This window comes from Protopterus annectens, chromosome 5.part0, assembly GCF_019279795.1.
Source record: "Protopterus annectens isolate FY-2018-M chromosome 5.part0, PAN1.0, whole genome shotgun sequence".
Classification (NCBI taxonomy): Eukaryota; Metazoa; Chordata; order Ceratodontiformes; family Protopteridae; genus Protopterus; species Protopterus annectens.
The window spans coordinates 325291078-325313485 of NC_056735.1; the positions used below are offsets into that span (position 1 = coordinate 325291078).

The 22408-nt window shown below is 41.8% G+C and overlaps 1 protein-coding gene across 1 annotated transcript in view; it reads left to right on the forward strand.

Moving 5' to 3' along the window:
- The window catches only part of POLA1 (DNA polymerase alpha 1, catalytic subunit), a 3104727-nt gene that overhangs the window by 2733292 nt on the left and 349027 nt on the right, over positions 1 to 22408 (forward strand). Inside the window, exon 36 of the mRNA XM_044072304.1 lies at positions 3807 to 3903. Coding sequence (XP_043928239.1) covers positions 3807 to 3903 — 97 coding nt within the window. The remainder of the gene's footprint in view (positions 1 to 3806; positions 3904 to 22408) is intronic.

A 22408-nucleotide genomic window follows, 5' to 3' on the forward strand; every position in this document is an offset into this window, starting at 1 on the left:
ACATTTTCCCAAGCGGTTATTGGCATATATACATACACACACACACACACTGTCCATCAACATCTTGTAAACCAGATATTGTTTTTATGACTCTGTATAGGCATGGCACATTCTAGAAGATAGCAAATTACTTGGTCAAGAAAGCTGGTTGTCACTGGATGAGATTCTGTTACTTTCTCCTGAGCATCATGTGTCGCACAGGAGTATTCAATACTTAATTCTGTCTCAGAATTCGACAGGTAACTTTTAGGAGGCATTTTTCTTTTTTGTAAGATGTTATATCATTAGAGTGGGCTGCCCACTGCAGAGATGAAAAAAGACTTGGATATAAGCTCCTTTCTCACCCTTTTTGGTTGCTTGCTGAGTATTCCATTTACCTGCTGTTCTCTTATTTGGTGATGTAGTTTAGGTCTTATTTTGGGGATATTTTTGTTCAGTAAATCTAGTGAATTTCTTAAGTGGACTACCACAGAAGCTGTTCTCAGCTGTCTGCCTTGTTCATCTTTGCCACTACCAGAACATGGATTTCAAGCACAACTGTATAGGCAAAGATGACTCCTTAACATTTGTTCATTTCTTTCATACTGCATAGTGTGCACTTGAGTTTTTATGTAACATTTTCATCCATTCTTCAGTATATATTAATTTCCCTTTGTAAGTTTTATGGCTATGACTTTTTTGCTGTCCGGCTTTCATTGTTGCCCAATGGCTATAACTTTTTTTGAGGTCTGACTTTCAGTTTTGCCAGTACTGCAAGAAAAACTTTGGGAGACAAGGTGCCTTCTTTTTTTGCTTGTGGTTGTCTAGTGACTTGAAGTTGGCAAAATCTTCTCTATTCTTAATGTGTGGTGTCAGTGTCTACATTTACAAAAAGTAGTAATATTCTTATGTGGTTGATTAAGAACTCTGGGTCACAAGTTATTAAACTGTGCAAATCCTTGCATCAGATGAATTTTTCATGGACTGTTTTTGCAAAATGAAAAACTTCTGTTGTGGGTGTCGTCGTCCCCCAAGCACATCCCCTCTAATTGGTATAAACAAATTAGTAATGAATTCAGTTCTAAAACAGCAGGTCTCAAAAGAAGAAAAAAAAAAATCACACAAAATGTCATCCATAAACACAGATATATTTGCAGTACTTACAGAAACGGTACGTTTTTCCAAATGTAGAAAGATCTGTCACAGAACCATCTGTCACATTTTAATCTTTGTCACTTATAGAAAAGCAAAACAGTAATGCCACCTTCTAATAGGACTTGTAAGAAATTCACATAAAATTAGTATCAGACAGCGTGTCCCCCGTCAAAAAAATCTGAATCAGAGAGCCAAGTGATGATTTCCAGTTTTCTGCACTGATATAAACTCAGTCAGCCATATGTACACATTTTCTAGAATCATTATAGAAATCGCACTTCACTGAACCCAACTGTCAGTCTGGAACCATTATGCCACAAACTGGGCACAGCACAAGTGCACTGTGATACCAGAAAAACAATAACAACAAACGGCCTCCTCTGTGCTGCCAATGGATATTAAAGATTAAAATATTCATTTTACTTTTGCTATGATCACTAAGTACTGCAGCCCATATTGTAAACAACAACCAGCCAGTTCATCACCTGTAAGCTACATAACCTACAGTAGTTTTACATTTTTGACAGTAGTATGCCAGCCACAGACAGCTGAGATATACCCATGTATATAATCCATATGGATTAGCTGCATGCAGAAGAGTAGTTAGGCCATATGGAGCCCAGTATGAGACACTCGTATGGCACCCCCCCCAACTGAAGGCCATACCCCCAACAAAATGTTGCTCTCCCCATCCACACTAAGCAAATATACATAAAAATACTAATCATTTCATGAAATAGCAAAACCAAAGTAGACTTTTTAGTGCAAATGTACAGCTGTCTTAGGTAAAAAAAGCAGGTAAGTACCTCTCCATGTACATTATCCTAGACTTTACCCTAGATGAGTTGTATCCACAAGGCAAGTGCCTTTTATTGCAGATTGCAGTATGTCACAGATCCACATTTTTTTTGCATGTATTTTGCTCCATGTCTGCTGACAATTAGGCCACTCCAACTCTGGAGAGGCTGACATCCAGGCAGCCATAGGAGGTGATTATGCCCACATCAACATCACAATAATGAGAGTGTTAAGTCCCAGCCCCTCCACTTTTTGTGTGAACCACATAATCAAAGGGGCCACTACACCTCCTAATATCCTAATACATATTCATACTTCTGTGCAGCAGCTAATAAAGTCTTCCATATTTCCAGCTTGGTGAGCCAAATGCACATCTAAAGACTGCACCAAAAGTCACCATCCCTCCACACTGATGCTAGCTTCATCATGTGCTCATGACACTAAAGGGATCACCTGAGTCAGAATCATGGCTTCATCCCTCTGTAGCTGAGCTGGCACAGTCCCCACATAACTAACTAACATGGGTTGAAAAATGTATCACCAAATTAGAAATAAGAGGAATACTCCCTCAATTTTGTACCGGTTTAGTCAGATTTCAACACATAGTTAGAAAAGCTTTTATTTCACTAGGCTATACTGCACGTGTTCTAGCAAAAAGGAGGGGGTGCGCGCCCCTGCTCCAAAGCTTAAATCCGCCACTGGGTTTTAGTAAGAGTTTTCAAGTAGAGAGCAGGAAACCTTAACAATCCAGCTAACCATGGGAGTACTTGAAGTTCCTGGTCCCTGTGAGGTACGCTGTATCTGTGGCCCAGGTTAATTTATTTTACTATTTTATTTATTAAATATTTGTTAACTGAGTAGATGGACTGGTCTGAGGACCCTTTGAAGCCAAGACTAAGGCAAAATGGGCAAAACAAGATACAAATCAGTCAAATGCCAAATACATTGAAAATACAGATGAAGTGCAATAAAGCAAGTAATTTAAAAATACATTTAGTAGTACATGATTGCCTGAAAAAGAAAACATTCAGAAGCATAGACATATACTAATCATAATGCAAAATGTAATGCATAGTGATATGGGTAAGAAAATGTGATTTTCCTTTACATAGGCATATGCTAAGCACACAAACATAATAAAATAACCATATACATAAGTATGAAATTCTTTGCATTTATATACTTTTTCAGAGCCCTCACCACCCCCCCATGCTCAGTTCCAAGTTTTCATCTCCTAAGCAGATAATTTAGGGAACAAACTTTTTCAGTTCCTCTCTTTAGCTCAGTGTCATAACATTGTATTGTTTTATTTAATTTATTTATTTTGCTAGTTCATTACATGATCACTGTTGGTCAGGGCTGCATTGGTGTATGGCTGTGCAGACACCTTCAGTCCATTCAAGCAGTTGCCTATGACAGTGCGATGAGTTCCATTTACATGTTGCATCCAGTGTAAACTCTGAAGTGCATTAAAAAGTGTGACTTTGTAGTAGCAAAAAAATGTAATATTGCCACACTGTACAAAAAGTTTATTTTGCATTGTATTTATCTTGTTAGTGTTGAGATTCTGCCTGGTACTGTACTTCTAGCTACTATGCTATGATGATTATCAAACTGATGTAAATGGTGGAAAGGCAGCTATGATTGTGAACTCATATTACTACTTGAAGTATAACTGTATACACTGGTATTTAATTATGCATTGTTTTAAGTGTTTTTATTGTTTATTACTGAATAAGTCTTGGCCATGGCTGGAAAAAGTCAGTTGACCAGCTCACCTAACCAGTCATCAAATAGAAATAAATAATAAATCCTATGGTTTTATTCAATGTATTCCTGTCAAGCAGGACTGAATTAATACATTTTTTTTTCAGTATCCGGACAAAGCCTTATACACCCAGCTGTGCTATTATCGATTCATATTTGACTGGGACTATGCAAGGAAGAATGTACTTTCTGAAGGAGACAGAGGTATGATTTCTGATGGAGGCTGTCATAGCAAACTTTAGCTGAGATGTTTGCATCGCTGGCATAGTTTCTGGAATTATGAGGTCTCTCCACACACTTGTATAGCATGTCATTAATTCAAAATATTCTTGAGTACTGTAATTCATAATGTACAAGCTGACACTTATAAATGAGCTAATGTATTTTTTGCCTTAAACATTCTTAATTTAAATGATATCTAGAAATATTGGGATGCAAAGCTATGACAGATCAGGGTATACTGGTTTGAAAAGGAACAAAGCTCCACATGATGCAACAAATCCAGTTTACCGCTAGTAGACATGAAAACTAATCTGATAATATGTTGAAATAAAGATTATTTTAATAAAGCTATGGCAGCAGAAGTTGCTGATTTGCTTAATGAGAGTACTGTTTTGGATGGTATAGGTTCATGGGGAAAGATGTTGGTAGCAAGGTTGGAAGAGTGCCCATTTTATCATGTACAAACGAAGATTTCAGCTTGTAGCCACCACAGCTGCTAAAGGTCATTATGAATGCCGTGGTAGTGTGTTTGGAAGTGTGGAGGGGCCTGCAAAACATTGAGCAATTAATGTATGTTATGACTGCTGTGTAGCCCCCATAGTTAAGTGGAAGGTCCGTGAAGATGAGAGAAAGAGGAGTTGGACTCTAGAACCTTGCTGGCCTCTGTCAGTAGTATTGTGTGTGAGGCTACTCACTCAATGCACATGATTGAGGACATCAATTAAGAACAGACTTTAATCCATTGGTGTCACATGTGACTGAGAAGTATGCTGTCCTGTTTGGCAAAGAGGAGTTGTGATCTGAAGAAGATCATTGTGAAGCTAACATCAATGGCTTAGGATAATTAATCATGGGGACAGCTAATATCAGTGGCAACCTGCACAAGTGCATGTTCTTTACCCTATACAAAATAATTCTGACAATGAAATTAATGGATAGCAGGAAATCTTGCACTCTGTTGAAAGACAGACTTTTGCAGATGAGGCGAACACAAAGATTGCCTGATACTTAAGTTGCTCATTTTGAAACTCATGGATTTCAGTATGAAGGAGCATCCGGCCATTGCTAGAATGGCCACAATCTACAGTAGAAGGTTTTTGGTACCTCATGATCAGAGCTTAATATGATGATGATGAGCATTATCCTCAGATCCGACTTGGCTGTTACTTTAGCCCATGGCCACCAAAAAGCTTTCAAGTTTCTCCCTTACCCATAATGCACCAACCCCTAACATACCCCAGATCTCATTTGCAGCTTTTTGTGAAAAACCGTGGTCAGCCTGAGCTGTTGAGTCCTCTAACGATAAGTGTTTTTTCTATTCATAGTCTGTAGCAGATAGAATAAATTGATATTAAAAGGATTACTTCCTTCAGCCTTTGGGAAGCCATTTCTGGGGCTCAGTCCCCCAAGATAAATCTAAGGAGTCTTTGACTAAGTTTCAGAGATCACCTGCTTCATCTACTCCATCTTTGGAGCTGCCTAGAAAAAATTCAAAGCCAGTTCTGATCCACTTTCTTTCAGATCCAACCAAAAAATCTACAAATCCACTCTGTTTGGATCCTAAGATCCTACCTTGACAAGGCACTCACTGTAATTGGACTTGGTACCTTCCAGGTTCCCCCTCCTTTTTTAGAGAGACGCCATTCCAAGTAACCTTCGCTGGTCTCACCTTGTTCTTCCAGTAATTTGACCAAAGAAGATGTGGACAGAATGATGACCAGCTTCCTCTCGGTACAGGTGGGTATTCTTCCGGCTCCAGCCCCCCTTGGGTCAAGAAACCTGTCCAACTACCACACCACCTTTAGCTGTTTCTTCTCTGATCCAACTAGCTGTTTCAGAGTCCCTGGATCTGAACGTTCCTGGTCCGTCTGGCTCAGATCTGAAGATACAGTGCAGTGAAAAAGTATTTACCACCTTCCTGATTTCATATTTTTTTGCATGTTTGTTGCACTTAATGTTTCAGATCATCAAACAAATTTAAATTAGACAAATATTAGACAAAGATAACCCAAGTAAACACAAAATGCAGTTTTTAAGTGATGATTTTATTTATTAAGGAAAAAAAATATCCAAACCTAGATGGCCCTATGTGAAAAAGTAATTGCTCCCCTTGTTAAATCATGAAGTAACTGTGATTAATCACATTTTTGGGAAAGAGGAGTTCAGTTTCACTAGCCACACTCAGGCCTGATTACTGCCAGACCTGTTGAATCAAGAGGTCACTTAAATGGAACCAGTCAGACATATTGAAGTAGGCCAAAAGATCCCAAAAAGGAAGACATTATGCCACAATCTAAAGAAATTCCAGAACAGATGAGAAACAAAGTAATTGACATATATCAGTCTGGAAAAGGTTACAAAGCCATTTCTAAAGCTTTGGAACTCCAATGAGCCACGGTGAGAGCCATTATCCACAAGTGGAGAAAACATGGAGCAGTGGTGAACCTTTCCAGGAGTGGTACAGCGACAACTCATCCAAGAGGTCACAAAAGAACCCAGAACAACATCTAAAGAACTGCAGGCCTCACTTGCCTCAGTTAAGATCAGTGTTCATGACCCAACCATAAGAAAGAGACTGGGCAAAAATGGCATGCATGGCAGAGTTCCAAGGCGAAAACCACTGCTGACCAAAAGGAACATAAAGGCTCATCTCACTTTTGCCAAAAAACCTTTTGATGATCCCAAAGACTTTTGTGAAAATATTCTGTGGACTGACGAAACAAAAGTTTAACTTTTTGGGAGGTGTGCATCCTGTTACATCTGGCGTAAAAGTAACACAGCATTTCAGAAAAATAACATCATGCCAACAGTCAAACATGGTGGTGGTAGTGTGATGGTCTGGGGCTGCTTTGCTGCTTCTGGACCTGGATGACTTGCTGTAATTGATGGAACCATGAATTCTGCTCTGTACCAAAAAATCCTGAAGGAGAGTGTCTGGCCATCAGTTTGTGACCTCAAGCTGAAGTGCGTTTGGGTTCTGCAGCAGGACAATGATCCAAAACGCACCAGCAAGTCCACCTCTGAATGACTTAAAAAAAAAAAAATGAAGGTTTTAGAGTAGCCTAGACAAAGTCGGGAATTGAATCCAATTGAGATGCTGTGGCATGAACTTAAAAAGGTGGTTCATGCTCGGAAACTCTCCAATATGGCTGACTTAAAACAATTCTGCAAAGAAGAGTGGGCCAAAATTCCTCAACAGCAGTGTGAAAGGCTCCTTACCAGTTATCACAAATGCTTGATTGCAATTGTTGCTAGTAAGGGTGGCACAACCAGTTGTTAGGTTTAGGGGGCAATTACTTTTTCACATAGGGCCATGTAGGTTTGTATAGTTTTTTTTCCTTAATCAATAAAATTATCACTTAAAAACTGCATTTTGTGTTTACTTGGGTTATCTTTGTCTAATATTTACATTTGGTGATCTGAAACATTTAAGTGTGACAAACGTGCAAAAAAATAAGAAATCAGGAAGGGGGCAAATACTTTTTCATTGCACTGTACTTTGGATACATAGCTTTCTCTGAGTGTACCAACTCCAACATCTTCTGATCCAGATGACTCTAGGAACCAAAGCAGACTTGTCCGATCTGAGGCATTGGAGTCATCTCTGAAGTTTCCTGAGCCATTTCTGCCCCTTGGAACCTCAGCATTGGACACCTCAGCTCTGACTTCTGCCTCGGGGAGATTGCTCTTGTGGCAGAAGAAAGCAACGGTCCAGAAGCCTGCCTTCTCAGATCCGTTATCGTCCTTCTCCCCGGAGTGACCTACCTTTGAGGTAACGAGAGTTTTCTTTGCTGTAGTGAGACAAACAGATTCAACTCTCCCAGATCTCCCATATGGTTCCCAGATGTGTCTGCACTTAGATCCACATCATTTTACTCCATAGGAACAGCCAGCTCAAGGCTTCCAGATCGCCCAACAGGGTTTTACAGTATACTTCACCGGAACATTCTACCAAGGAAGTTTCTCTGAACCGAAAGTGCAAGAGGAGGCATTTGGACTCCCTACAAGAATCCGTCACTGCGGATACTGGTTTCAATGAAGAAGGGTCCCCATGATCACCTCTGGAAGACGTCTCATTTGGAGACATTCTTGAGATCCTTAAACAGAGAGGTTGTTGGTCCTCCAGCAACCCTTCACCAGAGGAATCAGTATTTCAGAAGCTTTGGAGCTGGCCTGTCTACCTCCTGGGCTACTCGACCCGCTGATGAGCTTATTGATTTGGTCTGTAGGTGGGCATGGAAGGAACCTGATTCAGTTGGGCCAGTCCCTAAGAGGCTAGAATGGATTCTGGCTCCACCTGTCAGGAAGGAATTCTGGAGTTAAGGGGTTCCCGTGGATGCTATGGTCATGGTGGCGGCTACCAAGAAGGAACTTGCTGAGCAAAGTTCCTTTGTTCTTCCCCCTAACAGGGAGTCTAGCATGATGGACAGATTTGGAAAGCATGTATATGCTTCAGCAACCTTTGCCCTTGGGTCGCCAAACTATTTGGCAGACATTACCAGACAAAGGGACTTGATCAAAGAATTTTCAAAATCCCTTTCAGGGACAACTACTGTTGAGGCTCAGTCATCTATGGCCTCTCAGTTAGCTACCCTTTAACCTATTTCAAATTCATCCATGAAACTTATCTCGCATGCACCCAAAGTTGCCTCAAGGGCAGTGGGTTCAGGCGTTTCCATTAAGAGGCATGCCTGGATGTGCTTATGTGGTTTTGTGCAGCCTTTCAGGTCCTCGTTCGTCAATGCACCCTCTGACGGCAGTTCGTTGTTTGGCCCAAAAGTGAAGGACACACACTCCAGGTGTGAAAAAGATGGAAAGACCCTCTCTGTGGATGGAAAGACCCTCTCTGCGGTGGGGGTACATTTTTGACCCCCTCAAAGATACTTTTCTAGGAATCAATGAGGAGGACAAAAAATGTGGTTCAGAAAATCCCGGGGTCCTTTCCAGGGTACACATGGAGATGGTTCCCCTCAGGGCAGAGGTGAAACTCAGACGACAACACCCATGAGGCAGAGGAGGCCCACAGAACCAAGGGTCCAGAGATTTTTTCTCTGATAAGACCCTATCAGCTTTTCTGAAAGGAAGCCCAATTGTTCCCCTCTGAAGGCATTCTGGGGTCGACTATCCCTGCACCAGAGAGCCTGGCTAGATCTAACAAAATATACTTGGGTGCAGAGGGTTATTTCCAGAGGTTATATAATTCCATTTTCCCCTTCCACCTCCATCTGTGAACAAATTCCCTGATGTTCCCACCCAGACAGAGGAAACCAGCAGAATTAGTAATGCAAAAGCTGCTAGAAAGAGTCATCCAAGAAGTTCCATCAGACTAGATAATGTCGGGAACTTACTCAGGATTATTTTTGGTGCCAAAGAAAACAGGGGACTGGAGACCAATTTTGGATTTCAGCAACATAAGCAAGTCATTTTGACGCAAAGTTTCAGATGGTCACTGGTTCAGTCCATTCTGCCCTTTTTGGGCAAGGATGACTGGATGTGCTCGATAGACCTTCAGGATGCATACTATCACATAAAAATGAACAGACAATTCAGAAGATATTTACGCTTCTGGCAGGGAGCTTGTTATTATCAGTTCAGAGCACTGCCCTTTAGCCTCACCACAGCCCCCAGGGTGTCCACCAACAGCATGGCAGTGGTAGCAGCTCACTTGAGACTGCAGGGATTCCAAGTGTTTCCATACTTGGACAACTGGCTCATTACTACCCTGACCAGGCATCTACTAATAAGAGCAAAAGATTACATACTCCACACTTGTTTGCTTCAGTGGATATCCATCGGTTACAACAAATCTTAGTTGCAACAGACTTAAACATTGAAATTGGAGATGTTCAACATGGTATCAGTGATAGCTTCTCTTCCTCTAGCAAGAGTGCAAACTATCAGATTCTAAGTCAGGAAAATAGCTCACAATACGAAAGTTTCAACCCGGCTGACTATTCAAACCATGGGGTCAATGTCAGTTGCCATAGTTTTAGTTCCCCCTAGCAAGATTTCATGAGAGAATTCTTCAATGAATGCTAGTGACACAATGGTCGATTATCATCAAATGTCAGCCCAAATAAGAATCACTCAGGCATGCAAGAAATACCTTTGGTGGTGGATTCAATTAGATCATGTTCTACAAGGCCATCCTTTCATTTTCCCTTAACCTAAAGCCATAGTGACCACAGACGCATCCCAGGTTGGGTGAGGGGGCACTTCCTGGGGAAAACACTCCAGAGCACTTGGTTCCTCGAGTAGGCCAGCACGTATATCAATTTCCTGGAAATGAGAACAGTGCTGTTAGCATTGCAGGCCTTCCAAGACTCACCCTGTTTTGAGAAAGTTGTGACTCAAACCAGTAGTTTGGTACATCAACAAACAAGGAGAAACCAGGTCTTTACCCCTTGTGTCAAGAAGCGCCCTTAGAGTGTGGTAATGGATGATCTAATCCAGCTGCTTTATTTATTTATTTTATTTAACATTTGTTTACCGTTAAAGTCCGACTAAGAACAAAGCCAGTTTTCAGTGGAAGCCCAGGGAGAAATGCTCCAGACGCATGTCTTTGTAATATGGGAGGAAACTGGAGCACCTGGAGGAAACCCACACGATAGCAGGGAAGACATGCAGACTTTGCACAAAAGACACCCCAGCCGAGAATCGAACCAGAGAACCTCTTGCTGTGAGGTGACAACACTATTGCTGCACCACGCCACCGTCGTCCTTTCTGATAGCAATGCACATTCTGGGGAAGTCCAACATGATAGCAGACAATTTGAGCAGGTCCACAATCTCTCAACATGAATGTGACAGAAATGATTTTCTATCGATGGGGCCAGCCTTGCTGCAGTCTTTTTTGCTTCTCCCCTAAACAACAAGTGCAGCAGCTTCTTTGCCATAATCTCTTCTCTGGGGGAGTCACCAAGGGGCACTGTACTCCATGATTGGCCCCCAGTCTCCTCAATGCTTATTCTCTGATTCCCTTGATCCCCAAATTTCTGCAGAAAGCTGCCAAGTTGAAGAGCACAGTCATACTCATTGGACCTTACTGGCCTCAACAGATTTGGTTCCCCTCCCTGTGGCCTTGCCTAATTTACCCACCTTGAATTCTGCATCCGATTCTAGATCTCCTGTCTCACCCAACAGGCATGATTCATCCAGATAACTTAAACCTCAGGCTAACAGCATGGCTTCTCCAATTCCATTAATATCCAGTCAATGCTCTCTTTCCCTGTCCATCCCATACTTTTGTCTTCCCATAAGGCTTCTACAAGAAAACTTTACAGAAATAAATAAATTTTTGGGTGCAGCAGAAATGCACTGACCCCTTCTCAGCTCCTGTACAAAGTGTTCTCGAATTTTTGGCGACAGTCTTTAATGAGGGAGCTCTAATTTTTATATTGGATTTTAGGATTCCTCTTTGACTTCATCTAAATTTTGTAAAGCCTTTTTGTGAGGCAGCCTCCCTCTGAGACCTCTGTATAAAGATCCTACTCCACCATGGGATTTAAATCTGGTGCTGCAGGCCTTAATTCATTCCCTGTTTGAACCAGCAGCTAAATGTGATCTTAAATTTCTGACCTGGAAGATTATCCTTTAGTGGTCATTATCTCTGCTAGAAGAATTTCAGAACGTCAGGTATTGTCCTTTAAACTTCCCTACTTGATTTTTTCATAAAAATAGAGTAACATTACGTACCAACGCTTTTTCCTTCCGAAGGTGGTGTCAGAATCCAGTATTAGCCAGTCCATTAATCTGCCAGTTTTTTCCTAAATTTGCAAACAAAGGTGAATATAGGTTACATTTATTGGATGTTCACAATTACATTTTTACCTACAAAGAATGAAAGAAATTAGAAAGACAGACAAATTATTTGTGTCCTTTGCAAATTCTAAACTGGGAAAATCAGTTGCAAAGGTAACTTTAGGCAGATGGCTAATGGATTGCATATCATTCCATATACAAGAAATTGAGTTTATCCTTACCGAAACCTCTAAGAGCTCATTCAGTTATGTCCATGGCAACTTCTTCAGTGTTCCTATCTAGGGCTTCCATGGATGGCATATGTGCAGCTGTTACTTGGGCCAGTCCTCACGTCTTTATTAATCATTACTAACTAGACCTGGTCTCGAGGGGAAGAGCAGCCTTTGGCTCAACTGTGCTGAGGAATATCCTTCCTTAGAATCCCCCCAAGAATATAGGTATCTGGAGACTCTGTCCAAACATTTAAGGCTAGAATGAAAATTGACAACATCAGATAAAAAAAGCTATGTACTCACCATAACATTCCATCTGTGTTGTCCATTTTCATTCTTCTTCAACTCCTCACCCACTAGCCCCCAACTTTTTTCACAATTGATTTCTAGAACGAGAGCAACTACTGGCCTTCATGTTGAGCTCCAGATGTAGCTGCTTCTGTTAAGAATGTTATAGTAGTACTTCCTACTTTATCAAACAGCAAACAAGATCTAAGGAATAAAAAGTAAAAAATAAAAAGTAAAAAATAATCTAAGGAATGTTAGGGGTTGATACATTATCGGTAAGGGAGAAGCTCAAGAGCTTTTCAGTGGCCATGAGTTAAAGTAACAGCTGAGTCAGATCTGAGGACTGCATCCAAATCCAACAGTTGAAGAATGAAAATGGACAACACAGATGGCACATTATGGTGAGTACGTGACTTCCTTTTTATCTCCACATCTTTGCACACATTACATTTGTTTGAGGGCAAAAGGAGACTAAAAGTATGACTAGTCTGATCTCCTCTCTGTCCCTACCTCCCCTTCCTACGCAAGTTTCATCCTCCTATATCATGCCTTCTTGAATACCTGTGTGGATTCCCTCATCAGTACTCATTCCAGTAGCCCGTTATGTAGATGTTCTTTGTGTTTCACTGTTGCAGTCATCACATTTGGGTTATCTGCTTGCAGTAGCCTTCAGTTGGCCTGATTATCAAAGTCTTGGGCCCTGCGTCAGTTGCTGTCTCATCTTCCGTGACGTCAGGGAGTCAGGGGTATAAAGCATGTAGCCGATGCTATTACACCAGTCTTTCTTGCCATGCGGTGCCCGAAGCAGAAGCAGTTTGCAAGTGCCGGTCGGCCGACTCCTGAAATTTTCATTTTCGAGTTTCAGAACTGAAGTCTTCAACTAAAGCCAAGTACCCCGTTGGGGAAGCTTTTTTTCTTGCTCTAATCTGATGTCAGTAAAAGTCAATAATTGTATTTCTTGTTGAAAGCAAATATCTTATAAAGATTTTCATTCGTACTGTATTCCTTGCCTAGGCCCTGACCATGACGTACCTCACTGTTGGATTTGTGCCTTATTTAATCCACAAACTATTCGTCGTCGGTACATTTTCGCTTCTAAATATTTTGGTACTCAGTTTAATTATCCAGATATGTCTTCGGTAAGCCACCCGACTACCAACATTCTGAAAAAACACAAAGATAAAGACAGAGACAGCCCACCTAGGTCCAAAGCTGCCGACGACGCTTCTCCTAAGCTAGTCGCCAGTTCGCCGGTACTCAGTGAGGTGTTTTCGCAGCCCCTGATACCCGCTACTTCAGATTCACAGGCCTCTACTGAGACCCATTCGGAGTCCAGTATGCCGCGAGATGCTTCAACTATGGAACCTGTGGATGTCTCTACCTTGGATGGGTCCAGAGCCACTGTGCAGGCACCGGCTCCTGAGGGTGTATTCAGGCCTACTGACTTGCATATTAAACCAACGCCATCTTCTTCTTGTAGGCCTAAAACTCGAACCATATCTAGGAAACGATGCCCAGACCGCATGCTCAGGCCTCTATGCCTAAAAAAACAAATAATGGCTGAAGACCTTATTACTTTAATCAGGGGAAGCCAAACTTCCCCCTCTAAGAGACCTAGGACTGAATTTGCTTACGATACTTCTGACCAGTATTCTGAAATTTCTGTCTCCTCTGATGACTAGGATTTACCCTTATCTACCTATGAGGATTCTGATGCAGAGGACTCCATTCCCTCTGCTTCTCCCACAGAGGATTTTTCTTTTGGTGAAACCTTGCATACTGTCAGGGAGCATTTTCACTGGGAAAGCCAGGATTACTCTGATTCTAAAAAGAGGCTTAGAGACTTCTTACTCCTGCCCCAACACAGGCCTTTAGCTATCCCTCCTGTGCTGGACATTGTTGATGATGCCTTTTTGGAATCTAGCTTGGCCCCTGACTCTTTACCTCCTGCTCCCAGATAGATATTACAGGGTTCCTGATTCTCACAAGTTCCTTTTTAAAAATCCTACTGTGGATCCTGAGACCATTTCACAGGGACCGAAGGGCATTAAGGCTACTACTTCCAAAATTCTACCTCCTCTGATAGAGATTCCAGGGTCCAGGATTGATGGGGTAAGAAGGTATACACCTCTGCAATCTTGGCCATCAGGGCCTTAAATTGCCAGTTTCATATGTTAAAGTATCAGCAGCATATTATTGGATTGCTTAAACAGAAAATGATGTTGATTCCTGATTGTGCTGAAAATAAGGATTTACAGGATTTAATGCATTCTGTTGAACATGTTGGAAAACATACTTTGCAATGTGGTTTTGATTCACTAGAGGCATCTTGCAGGGCTGCTATCACCGGGTCTGTACTTAGAAGGCATGCTTGGCTTAAGGCTTAAGGAACCATTTTTGCCAGATCATGTTAAAACTAAATTGCTGGATGCTCCTTTAAATCAGGACCGCCTGTTTGGCAACAAAGCAGAAGTAGTTCTTAAAAAGATGGAGGAAAAAGCTAAATCTATGCAAGCTATTAAAGATTTCTTACAAGTGCAGCCTCCTAGATTTAGTAGGCATTGGCCCTCAAAACATTGGTCCTTTCCTGCCTCTTCCAGGCCTTCTCAGTTCAAACCCAAAACCTGCAGAACACCCAGGCTTCAGTCCCAGGGTACGCACAGGACTAAGCAGTGGGGGGCTCCCACTTGCAAATCAGGGAGTAGTAAGACTCCCCCCTATGGTAAGCTGCCTCAATGACTTAACTTTAAACCTTCCAAGCACTTCTCAGCTGACTGCTCCTTTAGGGGGAAAGATTGCTCTGCAAGCAAAAAACTAGGAATTCATTAACCAGGACAAATGGGTTTTAAACATAGTTTCCCAAGAATACAGATTTCACTTCCACACGTTACAAACCCCAAACGGTTGGCCAGATCTACCCTCAAATCAGTGGGCAGAGGCTCAAAAGCAAGTACTCTCTCTCTTAAGATTAAAGGCTATTCAAACTGTACCAAAAGAGGAAAAGGGACAAGATTTCTACTCAAGACTTTTCCTGGTACCCAAAAAAGACAACTCATGGCATCCTATCCTGGACCTGTCTACCCTAAACACCTTTTTGGTGATTCCAAAATTCAAGATGCTAACTCTTCACCAGTTGCTTCCCATTATAGGCAAAGATGCCTGGTTGGCAACACTGGATTTAAAGGAAGCCTACCTGCATATCCCAATCAGGGAATCTTGCAGAAAATACCTACCCTTCAAAGCAGGCTGCACTGCCCTTTGACTTATCTACTGCGCCCAGGGTATTCACAAAGTGCCTAGCTCCAGTCATTGTATTTTTTAGGCAAAGAAATATTCAAATATACCCATACCTGGATGATTGTCTAATTCAGACAGAAAGCCAGGATATACTTCTGAATCATCTGGCATTTGTACAAAAGGTTTTAACTTGTCTGGGGTGCACCATAAACTAAAAGAAATCACATCTGGTACCTCGTCAACAAATTATATTCCTGGGAGCAAGCTTGAACACAACTTCCTAGATGGCTTTCCTCATGCCAGAGAAACAATAACTTACTTCAAACAAGTGGCCACAAAAACCCTGCTATCTGCAAGGCAAATACTGCAAGCCTTGGGGTTCATAGCCTCGTGCATTCTACTGATTCCATATGCAAGACTGCATATGAGGAAACTACAGTGGTATCTAAAAAGCCTATGGTGTCAACATTCTCAGGATCTAGAAGCAATGATTCCTATCATACCTTGCCTACGGTTAGAATTCCTTTGGTTGGCAGAGGCCTGCCACCAAAACAAGGGAACTACCATTCACTCTACCCCCTGCTGCCCAAACCCTAACAACAGACGCATCAGACTATGCATGGGGGGCTCACCTGGCAGGGAAGTGCATTCAGGGCAAATGGAACCCAAGTCAAATGCACCTGCATATCAATCAAAAAGAAATGCTAGCTGTACAGAATGCTCTGACAGCCTTCAAGGACCATGTGGTACATAAACAAGCAGGGGGGTACCTATTGTTACCCCCTCTGCAGACTAGCCATGGCTCTGTGGAACACACCCTTGAGCTACCAAGTGCCTCTACAGGCTCAATTCCTGCCAGGAAAACTAAATACACTGGCAGACGAACTAAGCAGAAATCGTATGGACCCACACGAGTGGAAACTGGAACCAAAGATTTTCAACATGTTGATCAACAAATGGGGGAACTCAGATATAGACCTGTTTGCCTCCTCCCAGAACTACCAATTGGACAATTTCTGCACAAGGACTCCCCACAAACAAGCTTGGAAAGTAGATGCTCTGTCTTTCAGCTGGAAAAATCTATCAGTTTATACCTTTCCTCCTCTGCCTCTCCTCTCCAAAGTACTACTAAAGATCAAACAGGACACACCAAGAATGATATTGATTGCACCAGACTGGCCACGCCAACACTGGTACCCCCTCTTGTGCAGTGTGTCACAGCTGGCCCCATGGCACCTACCTCAGACCCCTACCCTGCTGTCTCAGCAGGAGAGCCAGATTCTGCACCCCCAACTTCAAATCCTGAACTTGGCAGCCTGGCTAATTACAAAATCTCTCCTTTACCATCCCTCAGTAAACAAGTGTTGGATGTCATTTTGGAGACAAGGAGGCCTAGTACTAAAAAATCTTATGCTGAAAAATGGAAACGATTCTGTGCCCGAAACCAAACTCAAGGGATGGCCACAGCAGTACCCAATTTACCTAAGATTCTTCAATACTTAACTGAGATGCTTCACAAGGGCCTTTCCTTTTCCTCCATCAAAATTCACGCCTCAGCCATTTCAGCTCATTACAACACAGAATCCACCCCTCTTTTCTCACCCACTGCTCAAGCAGTTCCACAGAGGGGCCAAAAACTTAAGACCACCCAGGAGAGCCCCAACTCCAGCCTGGGACCTTAATTTTATATTGGAAAAACTCACTCTTCCTCCTTTTGAGCCAGCTGCAACTGCAGTGTTAAAATTCCTTTCTTGGAAAACAGCTTTCCTTTTAGCAATCACTTCAGCAAGAAGGGTATCTGAATTAGAGGCACTTATGGCAGTGGAGCCTTTCATCATCTTTCATGCGGATAGGGTGTCCCTCAGGACCAATCCCTCTTTCATGCCCAAGGTGGTATCCAGTGTGGCTCTTAATCAGTCCATTCATTTGCCAACCTTCTTTTCTAATCCACAGAACAAAAGGGAACGGATACTGCACTCCTTAGATGTGCACAGACAACTTAGATTTTACTTGGACAGGACTAAACCTCAAAGGAAGTCTGAACAAGTGCTGGTGGCATTTGCTGCAGGGGCAGAGGGGAAGGCTATTCCAAAGCAAACCATTTCTAAATGGATAGGCCATTGCATTCATTTCTGTTATAAGCACCATGGAAAACCTATCCCACAGGGGATTAGACCCCATTCAACCAGGGCTGCATCTATCTCTACAGCCTTTCTCAGTGGTGTCCCTACCAGAGACATCCTAGAAGCTGCTACCTGGAGTTCTGTACATACTTTCACCAAGCATTACCATTTGCCAATTTTCTCTAAATCCAGAGCTGGCTTTGCCACTGCAGTCTTGCAGGGCCTTATAGCTGGTCCTAATGCTATCTAAATTCCTCCTCCCATCCTTAGCTTTGGGAATCTACCCAAATGTGATGATTGCAACAGTGAAACACAAAGAACATAGTACAGTTGTGTACACTTACCATAAATGTAGATGTTTGAGTGTATTCACTGTTGCAGTCCTGCTTACCCTCCCTCCAGCCCCCTGACTTCTTTTGGCTATACCTCTATTCTCCTTTACTATACTTTAAAGCTTTCTGGTATAATTGCTTTTTTGTTGGAGGTATAACCTTGTATATATTTAATTGCTTCCCATTAAGAGGGCACCTGACATCTGGGGCAAGAAAAACTGATGTAATGACGTCGGCTGCATGCTTTATAGTCCTCACTACCTGACGTCATGAAAGATGAGGCAGCAACTGACGCAGGACCCAAGACTTTGACAATCAGGCCAACTGAGGGGCTACTGCAAGCAGATAACCCAAATGTGATGACTGCAGCAGTGAATACACTCGAACATCTACATTTATGGTAAGTGTACACAACTGTGCTTTCTGCAACCATCCGTGTGAGAGAGAACTTTTGGTGATTGTGAGTAGTAGTTGTAGTGAAATTCTGTACTTTCCCACAAGTCTTCAGTGTATTATTAGAAATAACTGGATAATTTTATTGTTGCCCATCCAAGTGAAAAATGTTTTGCTGAGGGTACATTGTTTTTCCTTTAATAAAAATAAGCAGAATTGGAGCTCAACCTTTAAATTTATTATGTTAGAATAAACAGTTTTGTTTCTGGAAGAGGATACACTTATGATATTCAGTACCTTGGAGGCAAGGCTAGTATGAAGTATGATACAATTACTCCTGAGGACTTAAGTTTAGATGCTCCCTGGCAATATTTAATCTAATGACATATTATTGTTATTATCTAGTAGTATGGGAAGTAGAACTCTGTAACATGACATTGTAGTCTGTATTCAGTGTTTATAAGTAATGTTCACGTTATTCAGATACAAACCATGTATCATTTTGGTATTGCAGTTTGCATTTTAGAAGGTGCTGTTTTTATAAGAATAGTGGGATGATGGCAGAATGGTTAAGGTGTTTACCTTGCAGACACAAGGTGCAGGGTTTGATTCTCACATGGGGTAATTGGCTAGGCTTAAAAATGGCCCACAAGGGCTATTAGTCTAGTGCTAATCTATGAATCTATAATACTAATAATAAAAGATATACTTGATAGTATTCAGACAGAATTATTTATACTTAAATCTTGACTGGTTGCAAATAAGTACTGTACATGCAGTGTTATGCTTATGTCATTTTAAACTTTATTCTATCTACATATATTTTACTGTTATTGATGTTTGTTCATCGTGGCTGTGCCTGATGATGGTCAGTTTTTACTAGAGTGCTGTCATGGAAAACAGATATAAATAAAGTAAAAACAATGTGTATAACATGTATGCAGTTCACATCTAGTCTTCTACCCAGGTTTAAAATAATCTAGCTTTGAAAATGTAATAAGATGCTTAATTCATGATTCATTAGCAGAATGAGCTCTGTTTAAGAAATGTAGTAGAGTGAAAATTGTTTTCGTCCTTAAAAGGCATTAACCAGTAGACTTGAGGAATAAAGTTTTATTTTCCCTCTCAGTACAGAGTTGCATGTTTGCATTTAAAGTTGATTTTGTTAAGGTGTGAGTTCTAAAACAGGTCAAAGAATTTAGATTAGGTGAGGAAAGAAAAAACTTAGCAGATTTATCACTTTGTAAATTGTTAGACTAAATATCTATGATATGCAGCACTTTGTACATGTGGTTTTTACTGTTCAGAAGAACTGCAATAGAAATTAAGAAATGAATTACAGAATATCTGACTGTGTGAAGTAAGAAATCACAGGCAAAGTAAGGCACTGTAAAATGCTTTGTTGTAGGGAAACTGGAGAGCAGCTTATTCTAAGGAGTGGAGTGGGTTTGAGAGTGATTTTAGCAAATGTGAAAACAAATGGAATACCAGACTGAAAGAGCCGGTATCCCCTGGCTCTGATGGGGGACTGCAGGAAGCAACTGGATGAGTGGGGCTCTATCATCATAGGTCAATACCCATTACCTGTGATGAAACAGATGGATTAGTACTGTTCATCTATTAACTGCCTCAGCACCCACTCATTATAGCCATTTCATGGACTATTTACAAGTCGTCCTTTAAACACACCCTAACTGGCCAAGACTCCAATAGAAATATTTGGAGAAAGAATCTGAATTTAACCTCAGGGCCTGGGGGGTTGCTAGATTTCTCGAAATGCTCTGAGGTGCATCTTAACAGCTTTTTTTATAACCTTTTCAGCCAATGATTGAACAAAAATCATAACTAAGAAAATAAATATTTTTTATTTTTCTTCTTTCAAGGAAAAGTAAGTTGTCTTAAGCTTAATGTTCAAAGATAACAAAATAGTAGGTCAGATGTCTCTTCCTTCTGTTCCTCAGTAGATGGGTCTTCAGATCTGACTTTGGCCACTCTAAACTTTAGGATCCTTGGCTCAGGCTCCTCTCCTTACCCATATCCCCCTGCAATTCCCCTCATTACCTTAGATCTTGTTTGCCACTCATCGATAACAAATGTGATTCCTTCACTCAGGCTCAACTAAATTGTATAACTTTCGTATACATTTAGGTACATCTTTTTATTTCTTGGAAAATATAGCCTTTCTGTTATTGTATAATTTTTTTTTTTTTTTACTCCTTGCGTAGCTCCCTTAATTAGGGGAAAAAAAACTTTTTTCTTCTCCTCACACATTTGGTGCCTTTTCCTTGGTTGTGTAGATTTGTTACCTTCAGAATAGTTTTGTGTTGCTAGTATTATTCATGTAACTTCATTATTATTGTTGTGCACATATATATATATATATATATATATATATATATATATATATATATATATATATATATATATATATATATATCCCCCCCCGATGGCCAACAAGCCATCGGGGATTAAGAAATGCATGCCCTGGGTCACAAGGATCCCCAATTTAGATGCCCACCTGAAGTGTGTATATTGTTTGGGTGTTGTCCATCTGGATGAAGATTGTAGTATTTGTACTGCTTTTGGCCAATGGGCCATCCTGAAATGGCGTAATAAACTTGTGCTGAAGGGACTTCTTCCAGCCCCTGCGAGAGAACCTTCCAAAGCTATGTCGTCTACTTCTGGAGCCTCCCCATTTGCTAGAAAGTCATCAGACAGACACAAGTGGGGGAAGAGTGGTGACAAGCCCAAGGAAAAGGGAAAGACTCAAGGAAGCATTCCCCTGCGTACTTGTCATTGTCCTTGGCTTCTTTGGCTCCATGCCTGAAACTCTCGAAGCCTCAACTCTGACGCCTCCTTCAGATCCAGTAGTTATAGGATCTCAAACTCCTACCATGCCAGTGCCAGTCTCCCCTAGACTACTGCACTCCCCTTTTTGGCAGGCAAGACCAGTGCATAAATCTTCAAGGCCTCCCTTTACTTTATTCCCCATCAGATCATTCCTGCCTACTGGAAGCCTGGCAGAAGCAGATATGGATAGGATAAGGACCAAAATTAATTTGTTGGTTCTCCCTGCTCTGATCCCTGTCAGACCTGTGAGCTTTAGCGTGTCACGCCTGTCTATAGTTGCTCCTTCCCCAGTCTGCTTTCCAGTTCCAGGGGTTTTGGATCCAAGCATCTCATATGAATTGTCCTCATCTGTTCTGAAGTCTTGGTCTGCTTCGACTCCAGTGACATCTCTGATGCAGCCAGTTCCGGGTTCCCCTAATCCATAAGGATCGTTTGAGCGGAAGTATCGGCACCAGTTCTGGGAGTCGGAGATTGACTCTAAAGTTATTGGAGTATTCCCTTACTCTTGGAGCTTCGATGCTAGATAGCTCGACTCTGATGTCCATCTCATAGCAGAGTCAGCTTGGTTCCCAGAATCAGCCTAGTTTGGATGCTTCGGCTCCTACTGGGGTGGTGGTGTATTCCCCACTGGCTTCTGTCTTCAAGGCGGTCAAGAGAGTTCTTAACATTTCTGATGAGTGGACTTCCTGTAGTTTCTGGGTTCTGCAAATCTCCTAGCGAAGGGCCTTTGGTCTCGGTTATCCCATTGGGACAGTCCACATTCAGGATTCCTCCAAGTTTTCTGAGTACTCTCAAGAGCATCCCACTGCAGAGGCCCCTTGGATACATACATGCAAGAGGAGGCACGTCGACTCCCCATAGTAGTCATTCAGTGAAGACACAGATTTCATTGAAGGGAAAGGGTCTCCCAGATCACCAATTGAGGATGTCTCATTTAGGAAGGTCCTCGAACTTTTGAGACAGAAGGGCAGTTGGTCATCCAAAGCCCCCCCCCCCCCCAAGAGGAATCAGTGTTACTTGAGGCCTTTGTATCCAGCTTGGGTGGTTCCTCTTGCTGATGTGATGGTGTATCCAGCTTGGGTGGTTCCTCTTGCTGATGTGATGGTGAATCTAATCTCTTGGTGGGCATGGACATAGCTGGATGTGGCAGAACTTATTCCATATAAACCTATTAAATTTCTTGTTACACTGAAGGATCGCCAACATTGGAGCAAGGGCCCAGCGGTGGACACTTTGGTAGTAATGACAACCACCAAAAAGGAGCTGGGTGAAGAGAGCTTATCTGTCCATC